Source organism: Saccopteryx bilineata, chromosome 4, assembly GCF_036850765.1.
Source record: "Saccopteryx bilineata isolate mSacBil1 chromosome 4, mSacBil1_pri_phased_curated, whole genome shotgun sequence".
Classification (NCBI taxonomy): Eukaryota; Metazoa; Chordata; class Mammalia; order Chiroptera; family Emballonuridae; genus Saccopteryx; species Saccopteryx bilineata.
The window spans coordinates 117355857-117381465 of NC_089493.1; the positions used below are offsets into that span (position 1 = coordinate 117355857).

At 40.5% G+C, this 25609-nt stretch overlaps 1 protein-coding gene across 1 annotated transcript in view; it reads right to left on the minus strand.

The window, feature by feature from the left end:
* FANCM (FA complementation group M) overlaps nt 1-25609 on the minus strand; it is an 85626-nt gene that overhangs the window by 50891 nt on the left and 9126 nt on the right. Inside the window, exons 4-7 of the mRNA XM_066277812.1 lie at nt 22255-22413; nt 5029-5160; nt 1958-2087; nt 640-765 (exon numbers count right to left, since the gene is read on the minus strand). Of these exons, the coding sequence (XP_066133909.1) occupies nt 640-765; nt 1958-2087; nt 5029-5160; nt 22255-22413 (547 nt within the window). The remainder of the gene's footprint in view (nt 1-639; nt 766-1957; nt 2088-5028; nt 5161-22254; nt 22414-25609) is intronic.

The following is a 25609-nucleotide window of genomic DNA, read 5'->3' on the forward strand; positions in this document are numbered from 1 at the left end:
TTTTTCCAGGTTTTTTTAAATTTTTATTTATTCATTTTAAAGAGGAGAGAAAGGGAGAGAGAGAGAGAGAGAGAGAGGAGGAGCAGGAAGCATTAACTCCCATATGTGCCTTGACCAGACAAGTGCAGGGTTTTGAACCAGCGACCTCAGTGTTCTAGGTTGACACTTGTATCCACTGTGCCACCACAGGTCAGCCTACATTGATGTATTTTAATTATTATTTTCAAATTGGATTTTTTTAAAACTTTAAACACTCAGCATAGCAATATGGATAGCACATAAGCCTTAGTGTAAAATAAACCTTGAATTTTTATGAAACTTTCATTCTGAGAAAGAATCCAAGCAGGAATCAGCAATGTAGAAGGGAAAAAAAATAAAGCTATAAATTAATTTTTGGCAGTTCTAAGAATTTTTTTATTACCAGTAACAATTACTAACTTATTTTATTTACTGCTTACATATTTATCCTGTTATTCCTTTTACTATATTTACTTATTCTGTTCTATTTACCCCTTATATTATTTAACAGGTCTATTGCTACAGAAATTTAAGCACAGACATGTGGATCAATGAAGCAAAAATTCAAAATTAACCTTGATAAAGGAGAAACATTTTAAAATTTTAAAATTAAAACCTGACCTTTTCTGATAGTAGAAATACCACCTGCTGAAGTGTTGCGTGTATGCGCAAACACGCCCCCTAGATGATCATAGAGTTTCATGAAGTCCTCGTTTCGGCCCAGCTCATTCTTCATCCGAGTCATTCCTTCAAAAATTAAGAAAAGGTTTACCCAGTAAATAAACTTAATAGCAAAATCAATAAAATTTATTATGTAGTTAAAAAAATTAATCCTTAGCAATAAATGCAAGTTCTCAAATTGAAACATGAAAACCAATGACTCTTCCAGTTCTACATTCACATATGTATTAATGAATGACTGGCTTTTTTCTAGCAATTTATCAAAAACAAAGAAATATAGGGCCCTGGCCAGGTAGCTCAGTTGGTTAAAGCACTATCCCGATTCTCCAAAGTTGCAGGTTCAATCTTTGGTCAGGGCACAGGCAAGAATCAACGAAGGGCATGACCAGCAGGTGGCGCAGCGTCCCTCGACCTGGGACGCTGAGGTCCCAAGTTCAAATCCCCAATGTCCTAGATTCAAAACCCCGACGTCACTGGCTTGAGTGTAGGCTCATCTGGCTTAAGCGCAGGCTCACCAGCTTGAGCTTGGGGTCGCCAGCTTAAGTGTGAGATCATCAACATGATCCCACCATTGATTGCTTGAAACCCAAGGTCGTTGGCTTGAGCAAGGGGTCACTGGCTCAGCTGGGCCCCCCCCCCATTAAGGAACATATGAGAAGCAATCAATGAATAACTAAAGTGCCACAACTACGAGTTGATGCTTCTCATCTCTCTCCATCCAGTGAATGCATAAATAAGTGAAACTATGAATTGATGTTCTTTTCTCTTTCTCTAAACTAAAAATTTTTTAAAAAGAGCCCTGTCCGGTTGGCTCAGTGATAGAGTGTTGGCCTGGTGTGTGGAAGTCCCAGGTTCAATTCCTAGTCAGGGCACATAAAAAAAGCAATCATCTGCTTCTCCACCCCTCCCCTTCTCCCTCTCTCTGTTCGCCTCCCGCAGCCATGGCTTGAATGAGCAAGTTGGCCTCAGGAACTGAGGATGGCTCCATGGCCTCACCTCAGGCACCAAAATAGCTTGGTTTCCAAGCATTGGAGCAGCAGCCCCAAATGGGCAGAACACCAGCCCTAGATAGGAGTTGCTCGGTAGATCCGGGTCAGGGCACATGCATGAGTCTATCTCTCCACCTTCCTGCCTCTCATTTGATTAAAAGAAAAGAAACATGGCCACTTGTTACAAAACTATTTCATTACTATTTTTAAGTAACTCTAAAAGTCCAGCATTAGCCAAAATTATACCTGTCAGTATTTGTTTGATTTACCTTTAGTTCCATCCATAACTCCACAAAGGAAGTAATATAATGATCTCATTCCCATTTGCTGCAATAATTCATAACCATGATATAAACTAATACAAAGAGCAAACTCTCCTTCGATTATACCTTGTATTCCCTAGAAAAATAAGCATAAGTCAAATTTAACCACAGAAATATGAAGATACATGTTCCATGTAGAACTTATTGGTTCTACTAAATGCCATAGAAAGTTACTATGGAAAGGTGTTAATAAATATTCTATATAACATGTCCCTTCACATTTTTTTAATTCAACAGGAAGCCTACATTTTAAAGAGAATAGGTGAAGGGGAAACTATTTATCATATACTGTTTTTCTTTACAAGTAAATTACTAGCTGTATATAGTTTCATTTGTCTTTCAAAGTTATTTGATAAACATCTACTATGTGTCATGCATTCAGCTAAACATTTGGGATACAATAGCAAATAAATCAGATATAGGCCTATCCTCACAAATGGTATGGCATCAGGATAATCGGTCTGTTTAACACCAAGTACACATGCCATATATAATATCTAATACTAAGGAAACACTCAGATAGGCACATTATTTCTACAAATTAATTTAATCTTAACACCTAGGTACTATTGTTATGCCTATTTTGCAGATGAAGGAGCTCTTACAGGTGGTAATAGAGCCAGTATGTGAACCCAGAAAATTAGGCCCAGTGTTCTTGTGCTTTTAACCACTACTCTCAGGGAAAAGTGAAGTACATATCCCATCTAAGGAAGCAAATTGCCTGACCAGGCGGTGGCGCAGTGGACAGAGTATCGGACTGGGACATGGAAGACCCAGGTTCTAGACCTCAAGGTCGCCAGCTTGAGCGTGGGCTCATCTGGTTTGAGCAGAGCTCACCAACTTGGACCCAAGGTCACTGACTCAAGCAAGGAGTCACTCAGTCTGCTGTAGCCCCCCAGTCAAGGCACATATGAGAAATCAATCAATGAACAACTAAGGAACTGCAACGAAGAATTGATGTTTCTCATCTCTCTCCCTTTCTGTCTGCCTGCCCCTATCTGTCCCTCTCTCTGACTCTGTTTCTGCCACACACAAAAAAAGGAAGCATACAACAGGTATATCTATATAATCAGATAGTTTTAATAGAAGACCATTGAGAATATACTTTCATTATTTTCCTTTACTAGAGATAAAGGCTATTATTCTCTAGCTTACAATTGTAGTAGTACTAAACATCAGTGATAGTCATTTTAAATGTTTCCAGGATAGTGATAAATGCCCTAAAATGGCAGCCTAATTACCTGAAAGGGATATAAACTGCCGTAAGATTGCCCTGGGTGAGTGGATCCGTGGATAAAATGTCATTCTGGTACGCTGAGGTCATGGGTTACCCGGTCAGGGCATGTGTGAGAAGCTGAGTGCACAACTAAATGGAACAACTAAGTGGAACTGCAAGGTGATGCTTCTCTCGCTTTCTATCCTTTTCCTTCACTCTCTATCTCTCAAATCAATGAAAAATTATTTTTTATAAAAAACTAAAAACAAAAAACTGTCAGCCCTGGCCGGTTTGCTCAGTGGATAGAGCAATGGTCTGGCATATGAATTTCCCAGGTTTGATCTCCAGCCAGGACACACAGGAGAAGCGACCATCTACTTCTCCACCCCTCACTCTTCCCTTCTCTCCCTCTTCTCCTCTCACAGCCAGTGGTTCAGTGGGTTCGATCATCAGCCCTGGGCATGAAAGATAAGTTGGTTGGTCCAAGCGTGTCAGCCTCAGGTGCTGAGGATAGCTCAGATGAATCAAGCATCAGCCCCAGACAGGGGTTGCCAGTTGGATCCCAGTTGGGGTATAGGCAAGAGTATGTCTCACTATCTCTTCTCCTCTCACATAATTAAAAAAAATAAAATACTGTCATATGATCAAATTTAACAGTTTTAGATTTATTATTTAAAATTTGAATAAATTTTTAACTCCTACCAGAAATTTAAAAAGATTTTATTAAAGTTTAGTATACTGCTCACAAAAATTAGGGATATTTATTGCTTCATATTCATTTTGAAATACCCCTTAATTTCTGTGAGCAATATATTTTACACTGCAATTTCACAGAAAAGGCTCCTTTATGTTTCCCCAGATACAATAAAATCTGTATTTCTGGTATACAGTTTAAGCTACTCCCATGTGGTCATGTCTAGATTAACTATCCTCTCTGACATCCTCAACCCTTTACCTTAGCCAAATTGGCTTGCTCACTATCTCCGTCACACCTTCATTCATTTGCCTCTGTGCTTTTACACATATGTTCCTTCTCAATTCCAAGAAAGACTCAGTGATGGATATGTTACTACTCACTTATTTTTTTCCATTAACATTAGAAATAAAGAAGCTTACTGTGATACTTCCTCAAACCTTAGTATCGAGAGCTAAGACAAATGCTATGGGTCTAAAAGTTAGTTAGGACCTACCCAATAGCAAGGGCCTTTAACTTTACAAAACAGAAATAAACTGAAAGACCAATGCATAATTAAAAGTTATTAAGATAGCCTGATCAGGCGGTGGCGCAGTGGATAGAGCGTCAGACTGGGATGCGGAGAACCCAGGTTAGAGACCCCGAGGTCACCAACTTGAGCGTGGGCTCATCTGGCTTGAGCAAAAAGCTCACCAGCTTGGACCTAAGGTCACTGGCTCGAGCAAGGGGTCACTCAGTCTGCTGAAGGCCCGTGGTCAAGGCACATATGAAAAAGCAATCAATGAACAACTAAGGTGATGATTGATGCTTCTCATCTCTCTCCCTTCCTGTCTGTCTGTTCCTATCTATCCCTCTCTCTGACTCTGTCTCTGTCCATGTAAAAAAAAAAAAAAAAAAAAAAAAAAGTTTTTAAGATAAATTTATCTTAATTGAAATCGCTAAATTATATTCCTGTTCAATTTTTCCATGCTTTTATAAGTTATATAAATCATATCTGAGTTCTTTATGAGCTGGGAATATATAACCAGAACAATCATTACTTCCATTTCATACTGGCTCTGAGTAAAAAACTTAACCTATCAACAAAATTTATTTTAAAATACCTACCACAATATTATCAGGTGGGTTTTTCCTAAATTGATCTCTTGCCAGAATTATCTGATATTTTGTTAGATTAGGGATATCTCTTCTCATCAAAAGATTTCTCCTAATCAAAGAACTGACAAATGCTTCCAAAATCTGTAAATTAAAAAAAAAAAGTTTAAGCTTCTCTTAAAGTCCTTTTTCAAATATAATCATTTCATCACATACTAAGAGTTATATCAAAACATATATTAAAGTTTGTCCTAAAATGAATTTTTAAATAAAACACTGAAAAGACAATAACATTTAAAGTACTTGACATTTGTCCCCATGTAACACCCATTTGAGAGTCAGGACAACCATTTTTAGATCCAACTATAAATGAAGGACACAGAGTTCATCTGTTATCTCTTAGCTCTCTCTCTTCCTCTCGTCTAAGCACAATGAAAGATGCCCAGGATTTCTGCACTGTTGCATCTTTAGTGCCTAGAACAAGTTCTGGCACATAGATAATTTATTTGTAGACTTGTGCCTAGTCAAATGCTTTGAGTACATTTAATATCATTTGTTGATTCATTCTTTTCAGAAATACTTATTAAGCATCTATTATATATTAAGCACTGTTCTAAATCCTGGAGATATTGTGGCTGTGACAAATGAAGTTCCTGCTTTCATACAGTTTACATCCACTGGAGGCAAGCAAAGAATGAAAAGTGAGCAAAGAAAGCAGAGAATTTCATTTATGGTCAACGCATTTTAGAAACTAAAATAGAAATGTTATAGAGGCTTTGAGGTGAAAAGAGTCACTATTTAAGTAAGATAGACAAAAATAGTCTAAGAGACCACCAGATAAAGATTTACTACACAATATGTAATAAACATTCAAATTTTCCCCTAATGTTTATCATCTAAAATAGGACTATTTTAGTACAATTTTCTCTCCTACCTCTAACTTTGCTGATCACATTGCCTAAAGAAACACACTTAAGAATATCGACAAAATTGCCTAACCAGGAGGTAGTGCAGTGGATGGAACGTTAACCTGGGATGCTAAAGACTCAGGTTCTGAGGTCACTGGCTTGTGCACAGGCTCATTCGGCTTAAGCACAAGGTCGCCGGCTTGAATGTGGGATCAACATGACTCCATGGTCGCTGGCTTGAGCCCAAAAGTTGCTGGCTTTGATCCCAAGGTCATTGGTTTGAGCATGGGGTCACTGGTTCAGCTGGAGCCTCCTCCTCATCAAGGCATGTGTGAGAAATAATAAGCAACTAAAAGTGCCAAAACTACGAGTTGATGCTTCTCATCTTTCTCCCTTCTGCCTGTCTCTCTCTTTCTCAAAAATAAAAAAAAGAAAAAAATAGACAAATTATTAAGTTTTTACAAATTACAATTTTTACCTTCTTGTAAGTAGATTAATTTTAATCATAAGCAAATACATTAGTATATATTAACGAGATGATTATTAGAAAACTTTTGCCTTGCCTTAAGTTAATTATGCTTAGACATTTGTTACAAATGTCTATAATTTAAAACCAAAATTAACTATATTCCTACAAAACTTTGCTTTAAGAAAAACTTATTAGCCTGACCAGGCAGTGGCGCAGTGGATAGAGCGTCAGAGCAGGTCACAGAGGACCCAGGTTGAAAACCTCGAGGTTGCCAGCTTCAGTGCTGGCTCACCAGCTTGAGTGTGGAGTTGCTGGCTTGAGTGTCGGATTATAAACATGACCCCATGGTCACTGGTTTGACCCCAAAGGTGGCTGGCATGAAGCCCAAGGTCGCTGGCTTTAAGCCCAAACTTGCTGGCTTGAACCCAAGGTCACTGGCTTAAGCAAGGGGTCACTGGCTTGAGCAAGGGGTCACTGCTATGCTGAAGCCACCCCTCCCCACTCCCAGTCAAAGCACATATGAGAAAGCAATCAATGAACAACTAAGGTGCCACAATAAAGAATTTATGCTTCTTATCTCTCTCCCTTCTTGTCTGTCTGTCCCTATCTGTCCCTCTCTCTGTCTCTATCTCTGTCACACACAAAAAAGAAAAATTTATTAAAGGCTAAATGATAGATGAATGTTTTGGTTATATATTCCTGCTTAACAAACTACTTCAAAACATCACAGGGCCTGACCAGGCGGTGGTGCAGTGGATAGAGCATAGGACTGGGATGTGGAGGACTCAGGTTCGAGACCCCAAGCTCACCAGCTTGAGCGTGGGTGCATCTGGTTTGAGCAAAGCTCACAAGCTTGGACCCAAGATCGCTGGCTCAAGCAAGGGGTTACTCGGTCTGCTGAAGGCCCGTGGTCAAGGTACATATGAGAAAGCAATCAATGAACAACTAAGGTGTGGCAACGAAAAACTGATGATTGATGCTTCTCATCTCTCTCCGATCCTGTCTGTCTGTCCCTATCTATCCCTCGCTCTGACTCTGTAAAAAAAAGAAAAAATCATAGGTTAAAACACTCATTTCATTTGCTCATGATTCTGATTCTGTGGTTCAGAATTCAAACAGATCACTACAACAGTCTAAGAGCCTTGACAACACAGTCACAATAAGAACATCTAGTGCTCAAATCCTTTTCTTTTTTTTTCTTTTCTTTTTTTTACAGAGACAGAGCGACAGTCAGAGAGAGGGATAGACAGGGACAGACAGACAGGAATACAGAGAGATGAGAAGCATCAATCATCAGTTTTTTGTTGCAGCACTTTAGTTGTTCATTGATTGCTTTCCCATATGTGCCTTGACCGAGGGGCTACAGCAGACTGAGTAACCCCTTGCTCAAACCAGATGAGCCCCCGCTCAAGCTGGCGACCTCAGGGTCTCTAACCTGGGTCCTCCGCATCCCATTCCGATGCTCTATCCACTGTGCCACCGTCTGGTCAGGCAAATCCTGGTTTCTAAATACCATTCTTCCATAAAAGGAACAAGGGTTTCTTGGAGAAATGGTTGATTCCAGGGCAAGGACAAGAAAAACATGAAATGCACATAAAATATCTTGTAATGCCAGAAAGTTAAAAAGGTCTCTTCCTTCCTGCCCCAACCTCAAAATAGCGCATCTTCCAGGACATAGGAGCAATCTTTAAAGGAGCTACCAATGTTCAAATTCAAAACAGACTGACAAATGGGCCCTGGGGTAGTAGCCATACCTACCATCTTCCCTAATCCCTGAACTGCCCCAACCTCTAGATTCCACCAGAACTTTTTTTCTTTTTAATACATATTTATTTAATTTTTAATTTTTTATTTCAGAGAGAGAGGAGGGCAAGGGGAGCAAGAAGCATCAAGTTGCTTCTCGTATATGCTAGACTGGGCAAGCCAGGGGTTTTGAACCAGCAACCTCCACACTCCAGGTCGATGCTCTATCCCAGGGGTCGGGAACCTATGACTCTTGAGCCAGATGTGGTTCTATTGATGGCTGCATCTGGCTCGCAGACAAATCTTTAATAAAAATAATAATAATGTTAAAAATATAAAACATTCTCATGTATTACAATCCATTCATTTCCTACTACTCATGTTCATGGTTGCGGGTGGCTGGAGTCAATCACAGCTGTCATCCGGACAACACAAAATTTTTTTTGGATAATGAGTAAGGTACACAGGTCGTTGTGAGGTCAGGAAGTAAACTTCCCTCCTTTTAATCAAGTAGTCAGCTAGCTAATTGCAGAAACCCTTCTGACAAAGAAGATGGCTAAAAGAAAAAAAGATGAGGAGTATCGTACTTTTTAGCCAGAATGGACAGAGGAATTCATCTTTGTGGAGAGAGCAGGTTCTGCAGTGTGTCTAATACGCAATGATAAAATTACATCGATGAAATGGTCAAATATAAAGTGGCACTTTGACACACGCCATACTACATTTGCATCGAAATATCCCGTGGGGGACAGCAGGAAGAAAGCATGTCAAGAGCTACTGTGCAGAGTGCAAGCTAGTCAGCAGCAACTCCATGTTTGGACCCAACAAGGTGACTGGAATTCAGCTAGCTTTGCTGGTGCTTTAGCAATTGTGAGGAACGGAAAGCCATTCACAGATGGGGAGTATGCAAAAACATTCATGCTTGATGTTGCCATTGAACTTTTTGACGACTTTTTGGATAAAGACAAGATAATCAAACAAATAAAAGACATGCCTCTGTTGGCAAGAACTGTTCACGATCGTACCATCATGATGGCAAATCAAACTGAGGCAACACAAGTGAAGGACATAAGTGCAGCACCATTCTTTTCTCTCATTTTGGATGAGTCAACAGACATAAGCCATTTATCCCAGTTCAGCGTGATTACAAGGTATGCTGTTGGTGACACACTATGTGAGGAAAGTCTTGCTGTTTTGTCTATGAAAGAGACAACAGAAGGGAGGATTTATTCAAGTCTTTCACTGAGTTCGCTAAAGAAAAAAATCTACCGATGGATAAACTGATCTTGGTGTGTACTGATGGTGCTCCGTGCATGGTAGGGAAAAACAGAGGATTCATACGGCTTCTTCATGAACATGAAAACAGGCCCATCCTAAGTTTTCACTGCATTCTACATCAGGAGGTGCTTTGTGCTCAGATGTGTGGTGAGCAGCTTGGTGAAATGATGTGCTGGTCATTTGGGTGATCAACTTTATTGTTGCCCGAGCTTTAAATGATTGCCAGTTTAAAACACTGCTAGATGAAGTTGGAAATAATTATCCTGGTCTGCTTCTGCACAGCAATGTGCGTTGGTTGTCAAGAGGGAAGGTGCCCAGCTGTTTCGAGGCTTGTCTGAGCAAAATCCGGACTTTTCTTGAAATGAAAAATGTTGAGCATCCTGAGTTAGCTAACAATGAGTGGCTCCTGAAGTTCTACTATATTGTGGACATGACTGAACATCTGAACCAGCTTAATGTGAAAATGCAAGGCATTGGAAATACAGTCTTTTTTTTTTAATTTATTAAATTTAATGCAGTGACATTGATAAATCAGGGCACATACGTTGAGAGAAAACATCTCTAGATTATTTTGACATTTGATGGTGCTGTATACCTCTCCCCCAAAGTTAAATTATCTTCTGTCACCTTCTATCTGGTTTTCTTTGTGCCCCTCCCCTCCCCCAACCCCTGTCTCATTTTTCACCCCATCCCCCCTCCCCCCACCCCCCACCCCTGTTGCCATCACATTCTTGTTCATGTCTCTGAGTCTCATTTTTATGTCCCTTCTATGTATGGATTCATATAGTTCTTAGTTTTTTTTCTGATTTACTTATTTCACTCCGTATAATGTTATCAAGGTCCATCCATGTTATTGTAAATGATCAGATGTCATCATTTCTTATGGCTGAGTAGTATTCCATAGTATATATGTACCAAAGCTTTTTAATCCACTCGTCCTCTGACGGACACTTGGGCTGTTTCCAGATCTTCGCTATTGTGAACAATGCTGCCACAAACATGGGGGTGCATTTCTCATTTTGGAGCCGTTCTATGGTGTCCTTGGGGTCTATACCTAAAAGTGGGATAGCTGGGTCAAAAGACAGTTCGATTTTCAGTTTTTTGAGGAATCTCCATACTGTTTGCCACAGTGGCTGCACCAGACTGCATTCCCACCAGCAGTGCAGGAGGATTCCCTTTTCTCCACATCCTCTCCAGCACTTATTCTGTGTTGTTTTGTTGATAAGCGCCATTCTGACTGGTGTGAGGTGATATCTCATTGTGGTTTTAATTTGCATTTCTCTAGTGATTAGTGATGTTGAGCATTTTTTCATATGCCTATTGGCCATCTGTATGTCCTCTTTGGAGAAGTGTCTATTTATCTCTTTTGCCCATTTTTGGATTGGGTTGTTTGTCTTCCTGGTGTTGAGTTCTACAAGTTCTTTATAAATTTTGGTTATTAACCCCTTATCAGACGTATTGTCAAATATGTTCTCCCATTGTATAGTTTGTCTTTTTATTCTGTTCTTGTTGTCTTTAGATGTGCAAAAGCTTTTTAGTTTGATATAGTCCCATTTGTTTATCCTGTCTTTTATTTCACTTCCCCGTGGAGATAAATCAGCAAATATATTGCTCCAAGAGATGTCCGAGAGCTTACTGCCTATGTTTTCTTCTAAGATGCTTATGGTTTCACGGCCTACATTTAAGTCTTTTATCCATTTTGAGTTTATTTTTGTGAGTGGTGTAAGCTGGTGATCTAGTTTCATTTTTTTTCAGGTAGCTGTCCAATTTTCCCAACACCATTTGTTAAAGAGGCTGTCTTTACTCCATTGTATTTCCTTACCTCCTTTGTCAAATATCAGTTGTCCATAGAACTGTGGGTTTATTTCTGGGTTCTCTGTTCTGTTCCATTGATCTATATGCCTGTTCTTATGCCAGTACCAGGCTGTTTTGAGTACAACGGCCTTGTAGTATAACTTGATATCAGGAAGTGTGATACCTCCCACTTTATTCTTCTTTTTTAAGATTGCTGAGGCTATTCGTGTTCTCTTTTGGTTCCATATAAATTTTTGGAATATATGGTCTATATCTTTGAAGTATGTCATTGGTATTTTAATTGGTATTGCATTGAATTTATAGATTGCTTTGGGTAATATAGACATTTTAATGATGTTTATTCTTCCTAACCATGAGCACGGTATATGCTTCCACTTGTTTGTAATCTTCCTTGATTTCTTTTATCAATGCTTCGTAATTTTCCGAGTAAAAGTCTTTAGTCTCCTTGGTTAAGTTTATTCCTAGGTACTTTATTTTTTTGGTTGTAATTGTGAAGGGTATTGTTTCCTTAATTTCTCTTTCTGACTGTTCATTGTTAGTATATAAAAACGCCTCTGATTTCTGAGTATTGATTTTATATACTGCCACTTTGATGAATCCATTTATCAGGTCCAGTAGCTTTTTCACTGAGATTTTAGGGTTTTCTATATACAATATCATATAATCTACAAATACTGGTAGTTTTACTTCTTTTCAACTTGAATGCCTTTTATTTCTTCTTCTTGTCTGATTGCTGTTGCTAGGACTTCCAGGAATATGTTACATAAGAGTGGTGAAAGGGGGCACCCCTGCCTTGTTCCTGATCTTAAGGGGATTGCTTTTAATTTTTGCCCATTGAGTATGATGTTGGCTGTGGGTTTCTCATAGATGGCTTTTATCATGTTGAGGTATGTTCCCTGTATTCCCACTTTGCTGAGAGTTATGATCATGAATGGGTGCTGGATTTTATCAAATGCTTTTTCTGCATCTATTGAAATTATCATATGGTTTTTCTCCTTCTTTTTGTTTATGTGATGAATCACATTGATTGATTTACGAATATTGTACCGGCCTTGCCTACCCAGAATAAATCCCACTTGATCATGGTGTATGATTTTTTCCATATATTGTTGGATCCGGTTTGCTAATATTTTGTTGAGGATTTTAGCATCTATATTCATCAGAGATATTGGCCTATAATTTTCTTTCTTTGTGTTGTCTTTGCCTGGTTTTGGAATCAGAATTATACTCACCTCATAAAAGGAGCTTGGAAGTCTTCCTTCCTCTTGAATTTTTTAAAATAGTTTGAGAAGGATAGGAGTTAGTTCTTCGTTGAATATTTGGTAGAATTCCATTGTGAAGCCATCAGGCTCCGGACTTTTCTTTGTTGGGAGTTTTTTGATAACTGTTTCTATCTCATTTGTTGTAATTGGTCTGTTTAGGTTTTCTGATTCTTCCAGATTGATTTTTGGAAGATTGTATGCTTCAAGGAATTTGTCCATTTCATCTAGGTTGTCTAGTTTTTTGGCATACAGTTCTTCATAGTATTTTCTTACAATATTTTGTATTTCTGTTGTGTCAGTTGTTATTTCTCCACTCTCATTTCTAATTTTATTTATTTGAGTCCTCTCTCTCTTTTTCTTGGTGAGTCTACTTAAAGGTTCATCAATCTTGTTTACCTTTTCAAAGAACCAGCTCCTAGTTTCATTAATCCTCTGTATTGTTTCTTTAGCCTCTATGTCATTTATTTCTGCTCTGATCTTTATTATTTCCTTCCTTCTACTACATTTGGGCTTTACTTGCTGTTCTTTTTCTAATTCTTTTAGATGCAGGGTTAAGTTGTTTATTTGAGCTTTTTCTAGCTTCTGAAAGTGTGCCTATAGTGCTGTGAACTTCCCTCTCAGCACTGCTTTCGCTGTGTCCCATAAATTTTGAGTTGTTGTATGCTCATTGTCATTCGTTTCTAGGAATTTTTTTATTTCTTCTTTGATCTCATTCTTAATCCATTCATTATTTAACACCCTGCTATTTAGTTTCCATGTGTTTGAGAATTTTTGAGCTTTTCTGTTGTGATTCATTTCTAGTTTCATGCCGTTGTGATTGGAGAAAGTGCTTGATATGATTTCAGTCTTCTTAAATTTGTTGAGAGCACTTTTGTGCCCTAACATGTGGTCTATCCTAGAGAATGTACCATGAGCACTTGAAAAGAATGTATATTCTGCTGCTTTAGGGTGGAAGGTTCTGAAGATATCTATTAAATCGAGTTGATCTAGTGTTTCCAATAGTCTGCTGTTTCTTTGTTAATTTTCTTTCTTGAGGATCTATCTAGTGATGTTAGTGGGGTATTGAAATCCCCTACTATTATAGTATTGCTGTTGATCTCGCCCTTTAAATCCATCAAAGTCTGCTTTATATATTTAGGTGCTCCTATATTAGGTGCATAGATATTTATAATAGTTATATCTTCCTGTTGGATTACTCCCTTTATCATTATGTAGTGGCCTTCTTTATCTTTTACTATATCCTTTGTTTTAAACTCCAATTTGTCTGATATAAGTATTGCTACCCCAGCTTTTTTTCCATTTCCATTTGCATGAAATTTTTTTTTCCATCCTTTTACCTTCAATCCATGTGTGTCTTTTGTTCTAAGGTGTGTCTCTTGTAGACAACATATGTATGGGTCCTGTTTTCTTATCCACGCAGCTACCCTATGTCTTTTGATTGGATCATTTAATCCATTTACATTTAAGGTTATTGTTGATATGTAGTTGTTTATTGCCATTTTATTCTTTAAAGGTGTATTCCTTTTTTGCTATATTCTTTTCTCACTTTGATCTGTTTACAACAGGCCCCTTAACATTTCCTGTAGCATTGGTTTCATTTTAATGAATTCCTTGAGTTGTTTTTTGTCTGGGAAGCTTTTTGTTTCTCCTTCGATTTTAAACGATAGCCTTGCTGGATAAAGTAGTCTTGGTTGTAGGTTCTTGTTCTGCATTACTTTGAATATTTCTTGCCATTCCCTTCTGGCCTCAAGTGTTTCTGTTGAGAAGTCAGATGTCATCCTTATGGGGGCATCCTTCATAGGTGATAACTTTTTTTTTCTCTTGTAGCTTTTAATATTTTCTCTTTATCGCTTAGCTTTGGTATTTTAATTATAATGTGTCTTGGTGTAGGTTTCTTTCAGTTTCTCTTTAATGGAGTCCTCTGTGCTTCTTGGACTTGTGAGAGTTTCTCTTGCATTAATTTAGGGAAGTTTTCAGCTATGATATGATTGAAGAACATCTCTATTCCTTGTACTTTTTCTTCTTCTTCAGGAACCCCTATGATGCGTATGTTATTTCTCTTCATGTTGTCACAGAGCTCTCTAAGGGTTTCCTCTGACTTTTTGAGTCTCTTTTCTCTTTTCCTCTCTGTTTTCAAGCCTTCATTCCAGTTGTCCTCTAATTTGCTGATTCAATCCTCTGCTCTATCTATCCTGTTTTTAATTCCTTCCATTGTGGTCTTTATTTCTGATATTGTATTTGTCATCTCCAACTGATTCTTTTTTATACTTGCTATTTCTTTATTTAGGTGTTCAGAGTGACCATCCATTGTTGTTCTAAGATCCCTAAGCATCCTTACAATCATTATTTTGAACTCCGCATTTGGAAGTTTGATTATTTCCATATACTCAGTTCATCTCCTGAAGGTGTCACTTGTGGTTTCATTTGGATTGCACTTTTTCGTCTTCTCATGGTGTTTTATTTGTAGAGTTGGTTGAGTCTAGGCTTGGTGTTGTCTGCCTCCAGTTTTCAGTTGTGTTATTTTTAGGTCTTCTTGGGTTGATATCAGCTGTTATCTGTAATCCACTTTTGGCTTTGGGCAGCTTTGAAGTCTTGATTTGTTTGTTTTCTTAACAGGTGATAGTCTTGTTTACTGATCTCAGCAGGGGGCTTCCTTGAAACTGTATCCAGGAATGCGATGGGTGTAACCTGAGACTCTGAAGGCCTCTTTAGCCAGCTAATCTCACTGGGGGCAGGGTGTTTTCTCAGCTTCAGTAGGGGGAGGTGTATCTCAGATCTCCATGGAGACCTGAGTTACTGCCCCTCCTCCCCACTTCTTGTTTTCAGCTGTGTCTTGTTGCGCTGATTGGAGCTGGATAGATATCCGGAGATCTCTGATCCGGAAGCACTTCAGCTCTGTTTTGTGAAAGGTTCAGTCCCTCCCCCAGCTATGGCTGCCTCCAGCACAGATGAGTCAGCTTTTTTAGTTCATTTCCTGCATTCCTTAGCCCCTCACAGTCTGTCCCTCTCCCTGTCCTTTCCACTTGGGAGATAAGCTAGTCTTTTCAACACACCTCACTCCCTGGTCGCCAGGCAAGTGGCTGTGAGCAATAGTTTCTGCTCTTTTCTCTGTGTGAGATCCCCTCTGGGCTCTCAGCCTCATCTCCCTCCCCTCCGTTCCTGTAAGCAGAGGAGATTCAGGCACTCCCTACCAGGTTTGTTGTGGCTTCTTCTTTGCTCCTTGGTTTTTTGTTTGTTTTTTGTTTTTGTTTTTGTTTTTTTGTATTTTTCTAAAGCTGGAAACGGGGAGAGACAGTCAGACAGACTCCCACATGCGCCCAACCGGGATCCACCTGGCATGCCCACCAGGGGCGATGCTCTGCCCACCAGGGGGCGATGCTCTGCCCCTCCGGGGTGTCGCTCTGTCACGACCAGAGCCACTCTAGCGCCTGGGGCAGAGGCCAAGGAGCCATCCCCAGCGCCAGGGCCATCTTTGCTCCAATGGAGCCTTGGCTGCAGGAGGGGAAGAGAGAGACAGAGAGGAAGGGGGGGTGGAGAAGCAAATGGGCACTTCTCCTATGTGCCCTGGCCGGGAATCGAACCTGGGTCCCCCGCACGCCAGGCCGACGCTCTACCGCTGAGCCAACCGGCCAGGGCCATGCTCCTTGGCTTTTGAGAGCTGTTCTTGCAGTTCACAGTTGGTTTTTCATGCTGATTTTTCCTAAATTGATTTGTATTCCAGTTTGGTGGTGAGAGCTGGGCATCTGTGCATCTGCCTACTCCGCTGCCGTCTTTCAACAATCGGAAATACAGTCTTATCCTTTCAACAAGCAGTGTTTGCATTTTAAAACAAGGTGGAACTCTTCATCACCAACATTGAAACAGGTCTACACTTTGAAAAACTGGGAGAGTTTAAAGATGTATGCACAGCAAGTGACCCTGCTCAACATCTTGACCTCCAGCAGCTAGCAGGCTTCTAATCTCCTGCAGTCATTCAAAGCACGCTTTGGAGAATTTCGTGAGTACACTCATCTTTTTAAGTTCATTAGCCATCCATACGAGTGTGCAGTGGACAGTGCCGACCTGAGTTACATCCCCGGTGTCTCCATCAGAGATTTTGAGCTACAAGCTATTGACCTGAAGGCCTCAGACATGTGGGTGAATAAGTTCAAGTCACTGAATGAAGATTTGGAAAGACTTGCATGACAGCAAGCAGAGTTGGCGAGCAAACACAAGTGGGGAGAAATGAATAAATTTGAACCCGCGGACCAGTTGCTTGTCAAAACCTGGAATGCGCTTCCCGTCACATACCACACACTGCAGCGTGTAAGTATTGCTGTACTGACAATGTGTGGCCCTACGTATGCATGTGAGCAGTCTTTCTCACATATAAAGAATGGTAAGATCAACCTAGAATCATGTTTAACAGATAGAAGTCTCAACGCCTGCGTGAAGCTTAACCTCACCACATATCAACCAGACTACAAAGCCATCAGCAAAACCATGCAGCACCAGAAGTCACATTAATGATAAGAAGTACTTTATTCATCATTGGTTAGCAATAGCATAACAGCGTTATTAAAAAGAAGTCAGAGACTTATTGTACTTTAAAAGTGTCGGTCTTAAATTAAATGCACACATTTACTTGTATTTAGAGTTAAACATATTGTATGGCTCTCACGGAATTACATTTTAAAATATGTGGCATTCATGGCTCTCTCAGCCAAAAGGGTTCCCGACCCCTGCTCTATCCACTGCACCACCACAGGTCAGGCTATTTTTTTGTGTGACAGAGACAGAGAGACAGAGAGAGGGACAGACAGGAGGAGAGATAAGAAACACCAATTCTTCATTGTGGCACCTTAGTTGTTCATTGATTGCTTTCTCATATGTGCCTTGACCAGCGGGGCTACAACAGAGTGAGTGACCCCTTGCTCAAGCTGGCAACCTCAGGGTTTGGAACCTGGGTCGTCTGCGTCCCAATCTGATGTCCTATCCACTGCACTACCACCTAGTCAGGTACCACCAGAGGTTTTTTCAGGTGCTGAGCCCAAGAAGCAGCCAGCAGAGGCAGCAGGAGGCAGAACTCAGGGGAACCTAGGGCCTTTTGCTGACTTGTCCCCAGGCTTAGTGCTGGTAAAAGCCTACCTAGATGTGCAGCTTGGTCCTTCCATGTGCAACTAAGCCCAACAGTGGCAGCCACAAACTCTGGTTTGCTTATAGCTCCAAAAAGGTTGCTGAGGGCAAGTCACGAGCAGTGTCTTACACTGGTCTGAGCTAGTTTCTCTCCTAAGAGGCCCAGAACTAACATATCCAGTGGCCAGTTACAGACTACATCAGAGCAGGACCAATTAGCCTTTTTTTAGCAGCATATCCAAAGGGAGAGCGCATAAGGCACAAAACTCAGCTGACAAAGTTTTAACCAGACTCATCAAGGAAAAAACAGATGGACCTGGCCAGTTGGTCAGCGGTAAAGTGTTGACCAGTTGTGTGGAGTCCCTGGTTCGATTCCCAATCAGGGCACACAGAAGAGGCGACAATTGGCTCTCTCCCCCGTCTCTATCTTTCTCTCTTCTCCTCCCACAGTCTAAGGATAGCTCTGTTGAGACTCTGCTTCAGGTGCTAAAAACAGCTCAGTTGCAAGTCACCCCAGATGGGCAGAACATTAGCCCAAAATGGGTGTTCTCAGGTGGATCCTAGTGTGGGCGCATGACGGAGTCTGTCTCTGTATCTCCTCTACTCTTACTTAAAAAAAGAGAGAGAGAGAGAAGACCCAAATAAATAAAATTAGAAATGAAAGAGAAGTAACAACTGATATCACAGAAATACAAAGGATTATAAGAAAATACTATGAAGAACTATATACCACAAAATTGGACAACCCGGGTAAAATGGATAAATTTCTAGAAACATACAATATTCCAAAACTGAATCTGGAAGAATTAGAAAACCTGAGCAGACCGATCAGAACACATGAAACTGAAACAGTTATCAAAAAACTACTAGCAAATGACCTGGACCAGATGGCTTCACAGCCAAATTTTACCAGACATTAAAAGAAGAACTAACACCTATCCTTCTCAAGCTATTACAAAAAACTCAAAATGTATAAAGACTTCTATAAACTCATTCTATGAGGCAAGCAGTATCCTCATTCCAAAATCAGTAAAGACACTACAAAAAAAGAAAACTATAGGCCAATATCCCTGATGAACATAAATCTGTGATGGCAAACCTTTTTATAAAAACCGCCCACTTTTGCAGTGCTGGTCAACCTGGTCCCTCCCGCCCACTAGTGGGCATTCCAGCTTTATGGTGGGCAGTAGTGCAGCAACCAAATGGCACCACAATTGGCCCATCATGAAAGCTGGAACGCCCACTAGTGGGTGGGAGGGACCAGGTTGACCAGCACTGCAAAAGTGGGCAGTTTTTATAAAAAGGTTCGCCATCACAGACATAGATACTAAAATTCTCAACAAAATATTAGAAAACTGGACCCAGCAATACATTGAAAAGATTATACACTACAATTAAGTGGGATTTATTCAGGACATGCAAAGCTGGTACAATATTCACAAATCAATAAACATTCATACATCACATAAACAAAATATAAGATAAAAATTAAATGATCATATCAATAGATGCAGAAGAAGCATTTGCTAAAACCTAGCATCCATTTATGATCAAAACTCTAAGTAAAGTGGGAATACAGGGAACATACCTCAACATGATAAAAGCCATCTATGACAAACTGACAGCCAACATCATACCCAATGGGCAAGAATTAAAAGCAATCCCCTTAAGATCAGGAACTAGGCAGAGGTGCCCCCTTCACCACTCTTATTCAATATAGTACTGGAAGCCCTAGCCACAACAGTCAGATAAGAATTAGAAATAAAAGGTATCCAAATTAGAAAAGAAGAAGTAAAATTGTCACTATTTGTTGATGACATGAGGCATATATAGAAAACCCTAAAGTCTCCACCAAAAAACTACTAGACCTAATAAATAAATTTGGCAAAGTAGCGGGATACAAAATTAATATTTGGAAATGAGTGGAATTTTTATACACCAAAAAGAACTATAAGAAAGAGAAATTAAGGAAACAATCTCATTGACTACTGCAACAACAAAAATAAGTAACTAAGGTGTACCTAGAAATAAATTTAACCAAAGAGGTAAAGGACTTGTACTCAGAAAATTATAGAACATTGAAAATAGAAATTGAGGAAGATACAAACAAGTAGAAGTATATATTGTGTTCATGGATAAGAAGAATTAACATCTTTTTTTTTTTTTTTTTTACAGAGACAGAGTCAGAGAGAGAGAGGGATAGACAGGGACAGACAGACAAGAATGGAGAGATGAGAAGCATCAATTATTAGTTTTTCGTTGTGCATTGCAACACCTTAGTTGTTCACTGATTGCCTTCTCATACATGCCTTGACCGCGGGCCTTCAGCAGACCGAGTAACCCCTTGCTCAAGCCAGCAACCTTGGGCTCAAGCTGTTGAGCTTTTGCTCAAACCAGATGAGCCCTCGCTCAAGCTGGTGACCTCGGGGCCTCGAACCTGGGTTCTCTGCATCCCAGTCGACGCTCTACCCACTGCGCCACCGCCTGGTCAGGAAGGAGAATTAACATCTTTAAAATGTCCAATATACCCAAAGCAATGTATAGATTCAATGCAATTCCTATTAAAATTCCTATGGCATACTTTACAGATCTAGAATAAATATTTCAAAAATTTATATGGAACCAAAAAAGAGCCTGAATAGCCTCAGCAGTCTTGACAATGAAGAACAAAGTGGGAGGTATCACATTTCCTGATATCAAGCTATGCAAGGCCATTGTAATCAAAACAGCCCGGCCTGACCAGGCAGTGGCGCAGTGGATAGAGCGTCAGCCTGGGATGCAGAGGACCCAGGTTTGAGACCCCCGAGGTCGCCAACTTGAGCACTGGCTCATCTGGCTTGAGCAAAAAGCTCACCAGCTTGGTAACGTTATTCGGTCTGCTGAGGGCCCACAGTCAAGGCACATATGAGAAAGCAATCAATGAACTAAGGTTTCGCAATGAAAAACTGATGATTGATGCTTCTCATCTCTCTGTGTTCCTGTCTGTCTGTCCCTATCTATCCCTCTCTCTGACTCTCAGTCTCTGTAAAAAAAAAAAAAAAACAACAGCCCGGTCTGGCATAAGAACAGGCATACAGATCAATGGAAAATAACAGAGAACCCAGAAATAAACCTGCATCTTAATAGTCAATATTTGACAAAGGAGGCAACAGTATACAATGGAGTAAAGACAGTCTCTTTAATAAATGGTGTTGGGAAAATTGGACAGGTACATGCAAATAAAATGAAACTAGACCACCAACTTACACAATTCATAAAAATAAACTCAAAATTAATAAAAGACTTAAATATAAGTTGCAAAATCATAAAAATCCAATAAGAAAACATGAGCAGCAGACACTTCAGCATCTCTTAAACATTTTTGCTGATCTATCTCCTCGAGCAAGTGAAATAAAGGACAAAATGAACAAATAGGACTATATCAAACTAAAAAGCTTTTGCACAGCAAAAGATACCATTAACAAAATAAAAAGACAATACAATCAGTGGGAGAATATATTCTTTGATATGTCTGATAAGGGATTAATCACCAAAACTTACAAAGAACTTGTAAACAAACCTCAACATCAGAAAGGCAAACAATCCTATTAAAAAATGGATAAAGGATCTAAATAGACACTTTTCCGAAGAAGACATATAGATGGCCAATAGGCATATGGAAAAAATGCTCAACATCACTAATCATTAAAGAAATGCAAATTAAAACCACAATGAGATATCACCTCACACCAGCCAGAATGGTGCTCATCAACAAAACAACACAGAATTAGTGCTGGGGAGGATGTGGAGAAAAGGGAACCCTCCTGCACTGCTGGTGGGAATGCGGACTGGTGCAGCCACTGTGGAAAACAGTATGGTGTTTCCTCAAAAAATTAACAACTCCCTTACAACCCAGTTAGGATATATTCCTAGAATATATTCTTAAGAATCCTAAAACACTAATTCAAAAAAGAAATGCACCGCAATGTTTATTGCAGCATTGTTTACAATAGCCAAGATCTGGAAATAGCCCAAGTGTCCATCAGTGAATATGTGGATAAAAAATCTGTGTTGCATTTACACAATGGAATACTGTACCACCATAAAAAAAAAGGAAAGAAATCTTACCTTTGTGACTGCATGGATGGACCTGGAGATTATTACATTAAGTGAAATAAGTCAAGCAAAGAAAGACAAGGATTTATATGTGGAATCTACAGAACACAATATACTAAGGAACAAAATAGAAACAGAGGCAGGGTCACAGGGAACAGATGGACAACTGTCAGATGGAAGGAGGAAGAAGCAGTACGATCAAAGAAGGCAATGGGATTAGTCCAATTATATATACATAACACATAGGCACAGACACAGGGTAGCAATTCCCAGAGGGAAAGGGGGGTGGGATTTAAGGCTAGGGGGCAAGTGGCTGCAACAGGGCTGCAAAGTGACTTTGCATAGGGCATGGGGGGCACAATGCAGTGTATAGAGGGTGTTACTTTGAAACCATGTCAACACAGTAAATTAAAAATTCAAATTAAAAAAATATTTGTAAAAGAATAAATAAAATAACTATATACTGTAATATCATAGCCAGATTCTGTTAAGTAAAATAAATATATCATCAGTTCAGCTACTGAAACCCTGAATTGTGATATAAATGGCTTACCTGTACATATGCCTTTTGAATGGCTGCCAGTTCTTCACCAAGGGGAACAACAAGCTTTTCAACTCTTCTTTCATGAGAGTATGGCAGAATATCTGGAGAATCTTCAGAACGGAGTTCTATTCGCCCAATTAGTAGGTTAGTTATGACCTGTTGCACAGCCTAGACACAACCAATTAAGGATGATTATAAATTATATTACATGTTAAATATTTTACTTTGTCAGTAATAGAAATAGTAAAATTTTGAAAGAAATATTAACACATCAGAAGTGAAACAAGAGGGAAATAAGGCCTTTGAAACATCTTTGTTTTTAATTTATTAATTTTTTAGAGAGACAGAAACATTGATTTTATTGTTTCATCCATCCATGCATTCACTAGTTCATTCTTGTAGGTGCCCTCACAGGGGATCAAACCTGCAACCTTAGCATATCGAGATGACGCTTATTACCTGAGCTACCTGGCCAGGGCAAAACATCTTTCTTCCACACATTCCTTCAAGCCAAGCATTCAAGAAATAAGAATATTAGCAAATGTCCAACAAGTTCATCAAGTGAATTTTGTACTTTCCATTACCAGTGATATATTCCATCAACGTTTTATAGTCAGATAACGAAAGTTTTACATCAGCAAACTAAATTTCCAAGACATTATTAAAGACAATTTTAGAGCCAAAACTAGAATCCATATTTCTTGATTCCTCACAAATACTCTCCACTGATTTTTGTGGAAAAAACAGAGAAGTCATGTTAATATTAATGGATAAAAATATATCTCAAGAATATCTTACAAATTGACTTGTTAAAAAATTGAAGGTATAGGACCTATACTAAACCAATTATTGATAAATTTTTGGAATATTTTCATTTAAATCAATATATATGATGTGAATATATTTATGGGGCCTGACAAGGCAGTGGCGCAGTGGATAGAGTGTCGGACTGGGATGTGGAAGACCCAGGTTCGAGACCCCGAGGTCGCCAGCTTGAGCGCAGGCTCATCCGGTTTGAGCAAAAGCTCACCAGCTTGGACCCAAGGTCGCTGGCTCCAGCAAGGGGTTACTCGGTCTGCTGAAGGCCGGCGGTCAAGGCACATACAAGAAAGCAATCAAGGCCCTGGCCGGTTGGCTCAGCGGTAGAGCGTCGGCCTGGCGTGCGAGGGACCCGGGTTCGGGTTCGATTCCCGGCCAGGGCACATAGGAGAAGCGCCCATTTGCTTCTCCACCCCCCCTCCTTCCTCTCTGTCTCTCTCTTCCCCTCCCGCAGCCAAGGCTCCATTGGAGCAAAGATGGCCCGGGCGCTGGGGCTGGCTCCTTGGCCTCTGCCCCAGGCGCTAGAGTGGCTCTGGTCGCGACAGAGCGACGCCCCAGAGGGGCAGAGCATCGCCCCCTGGTGGGCAGAGCGTTGCCCCTGGTGGGCGTGCCGGGTGGATCCCGGTCGGGCGCATGCGGGAGTCTGTCTGACTGTCTCTCCCCATTTCCAGCTAAAAAATAAAAATAAATAAAAAATAAAAAAATAAAAAAAAAGAAAGCAATCAATGAACAACTAAGGTGTTGCAACGCACAATGAAAAACTAATGATTAATGCTTCTCATCTCTCCGTTCCTGTCTGTCCCTGTCTATCCCCCTTTCTGACTCTCTCTGTCTCTGTAAAAATAAAATAAAATAAAATAGATATATATATTTCTGGGGATAAATTTCATTCACCCAAAGCTTATAAAGAAATTTAACAGTAAAATTAAGGAATTAGAACAAAAGCATAAAACCTGTTGGTATAAACAACTACTATACCATTAGACCAGGGGTCCCCAAACTTTTTACACAGGGGGCCAGTTCACTGTCCCTCAGACCGTTGGAAGGCCGGACTATAAAAAAAAAACTATGAATAAATCCCTATGCACACTGCACATATCTTTTTTTTTTTTTTTTTTTTTTTTTTGTATTTTTCTGAAGCTGGAAACGGGGAGAGACAGTCAGACAGACTCCCGCATGCGCCCCACCGGGATCCACCCGGCACGCCCACCAGGGGGGGTGCTCTGCCCACCAGGGGGCGATGCTCTGCCCCTCCAGGGAGTAGCTCTTGCCGCGACCAGAGCCACTCTAGCGCCTGGGGCAGAGGCCAAGGAGCCATCCCCAGCGCCCGGGCCATCTTTGCTCCAATGGAGCCTCGGCTGCGGGAGGGGAAGAGAGAGACAAACAGGAAGGAGGGGGGGGTGGAGAAGCAAATGGGCGCTTCTCCTATGTGCCCTGGCTGGAATCGAACCTGGGTCCCCCGCACGCCAGGCCGACGCTCTACCGCTGAGCCAACCGGCCAGGGCCTGCACATATCTTATTTTAAAGTAAAAAAAAAAAAAACAGGAACAAATACAATATTTAAAATAAAGACCAAGTAAATTTAAATCAACAAACTGACCAGTATTTCAATAGGAACTAGGCTCTGCTCACTGACCACCAGTGAAAGAGGTGCCCATTCTGAAGTGTGGCAGGGGCCGGATAGATGGCCTCAGGGGGCCGCATGTAGCCCGAAGGCCATAGTTTGGGGACCCCTGCATTAGACTACGGTACTGACAATGTGATTAAGAGCTAAAGGAGGGGGATGGGGGCAAGGGGAGTGAGAGGGAGAGAGAGAAAGGAAGATTAAATCCTAAAAGGGCCAACAGTACAGCTTTCTCCTTTGTAACTAATAAATCTGTTGTGAGGGAGAGATACTTTGAGGCTGTGAAATATGTGAACCTTATGTAACTATAAAAAAAACTACTTAATTCAGGGGTCCCCAAACTACGGCCCGCGGATTTGTTCCCGTTTTGTTTTTTTACTTTAAAATAAGATATGTGCAGTGTGCATGGGGATTTGTTCATAGTTTTTTTTATATTCCGGCCCTCCAATGGTCTGAGGGACAGTGAACTGGCTCCCTGTGTAAAAAGTTTGGGGACACCTGACTTAATTAAACAAAAAAAGCTTAATAGGCTTAGTTTTAGACACAAAAATTCTTTTTTTTTTTTTTTTCTGAAGTTGGAAATGAGGAGGCAGTCAGACAGACTCCCGCACGTGCCCGACCAGGATCCACCCAGCATGCCCACCAGGGGGCGATGCTCTGCCCATCTGGGGCATTGCTCTGTTGCAACCAGAGCCATTATAGCGCCTGAGGCAGAGGCCACAGAGCCATCCTCAGTGCCCAGGCAAACTTTGCTCCAATGGAGCTTTGGCTGCAGGAGGGGAAGAGAGAGACAGAGAGGAAGGAGAGGGGGAGGGGTGGAGATGCAGATGGGCGCTTCTCCTGTGTGACCTGGCCGGAATCAAACCCAGGACTCCTGCACGCTAGGCCAACGCTCTACCACTGAGCCAACTGGCCAGGGCC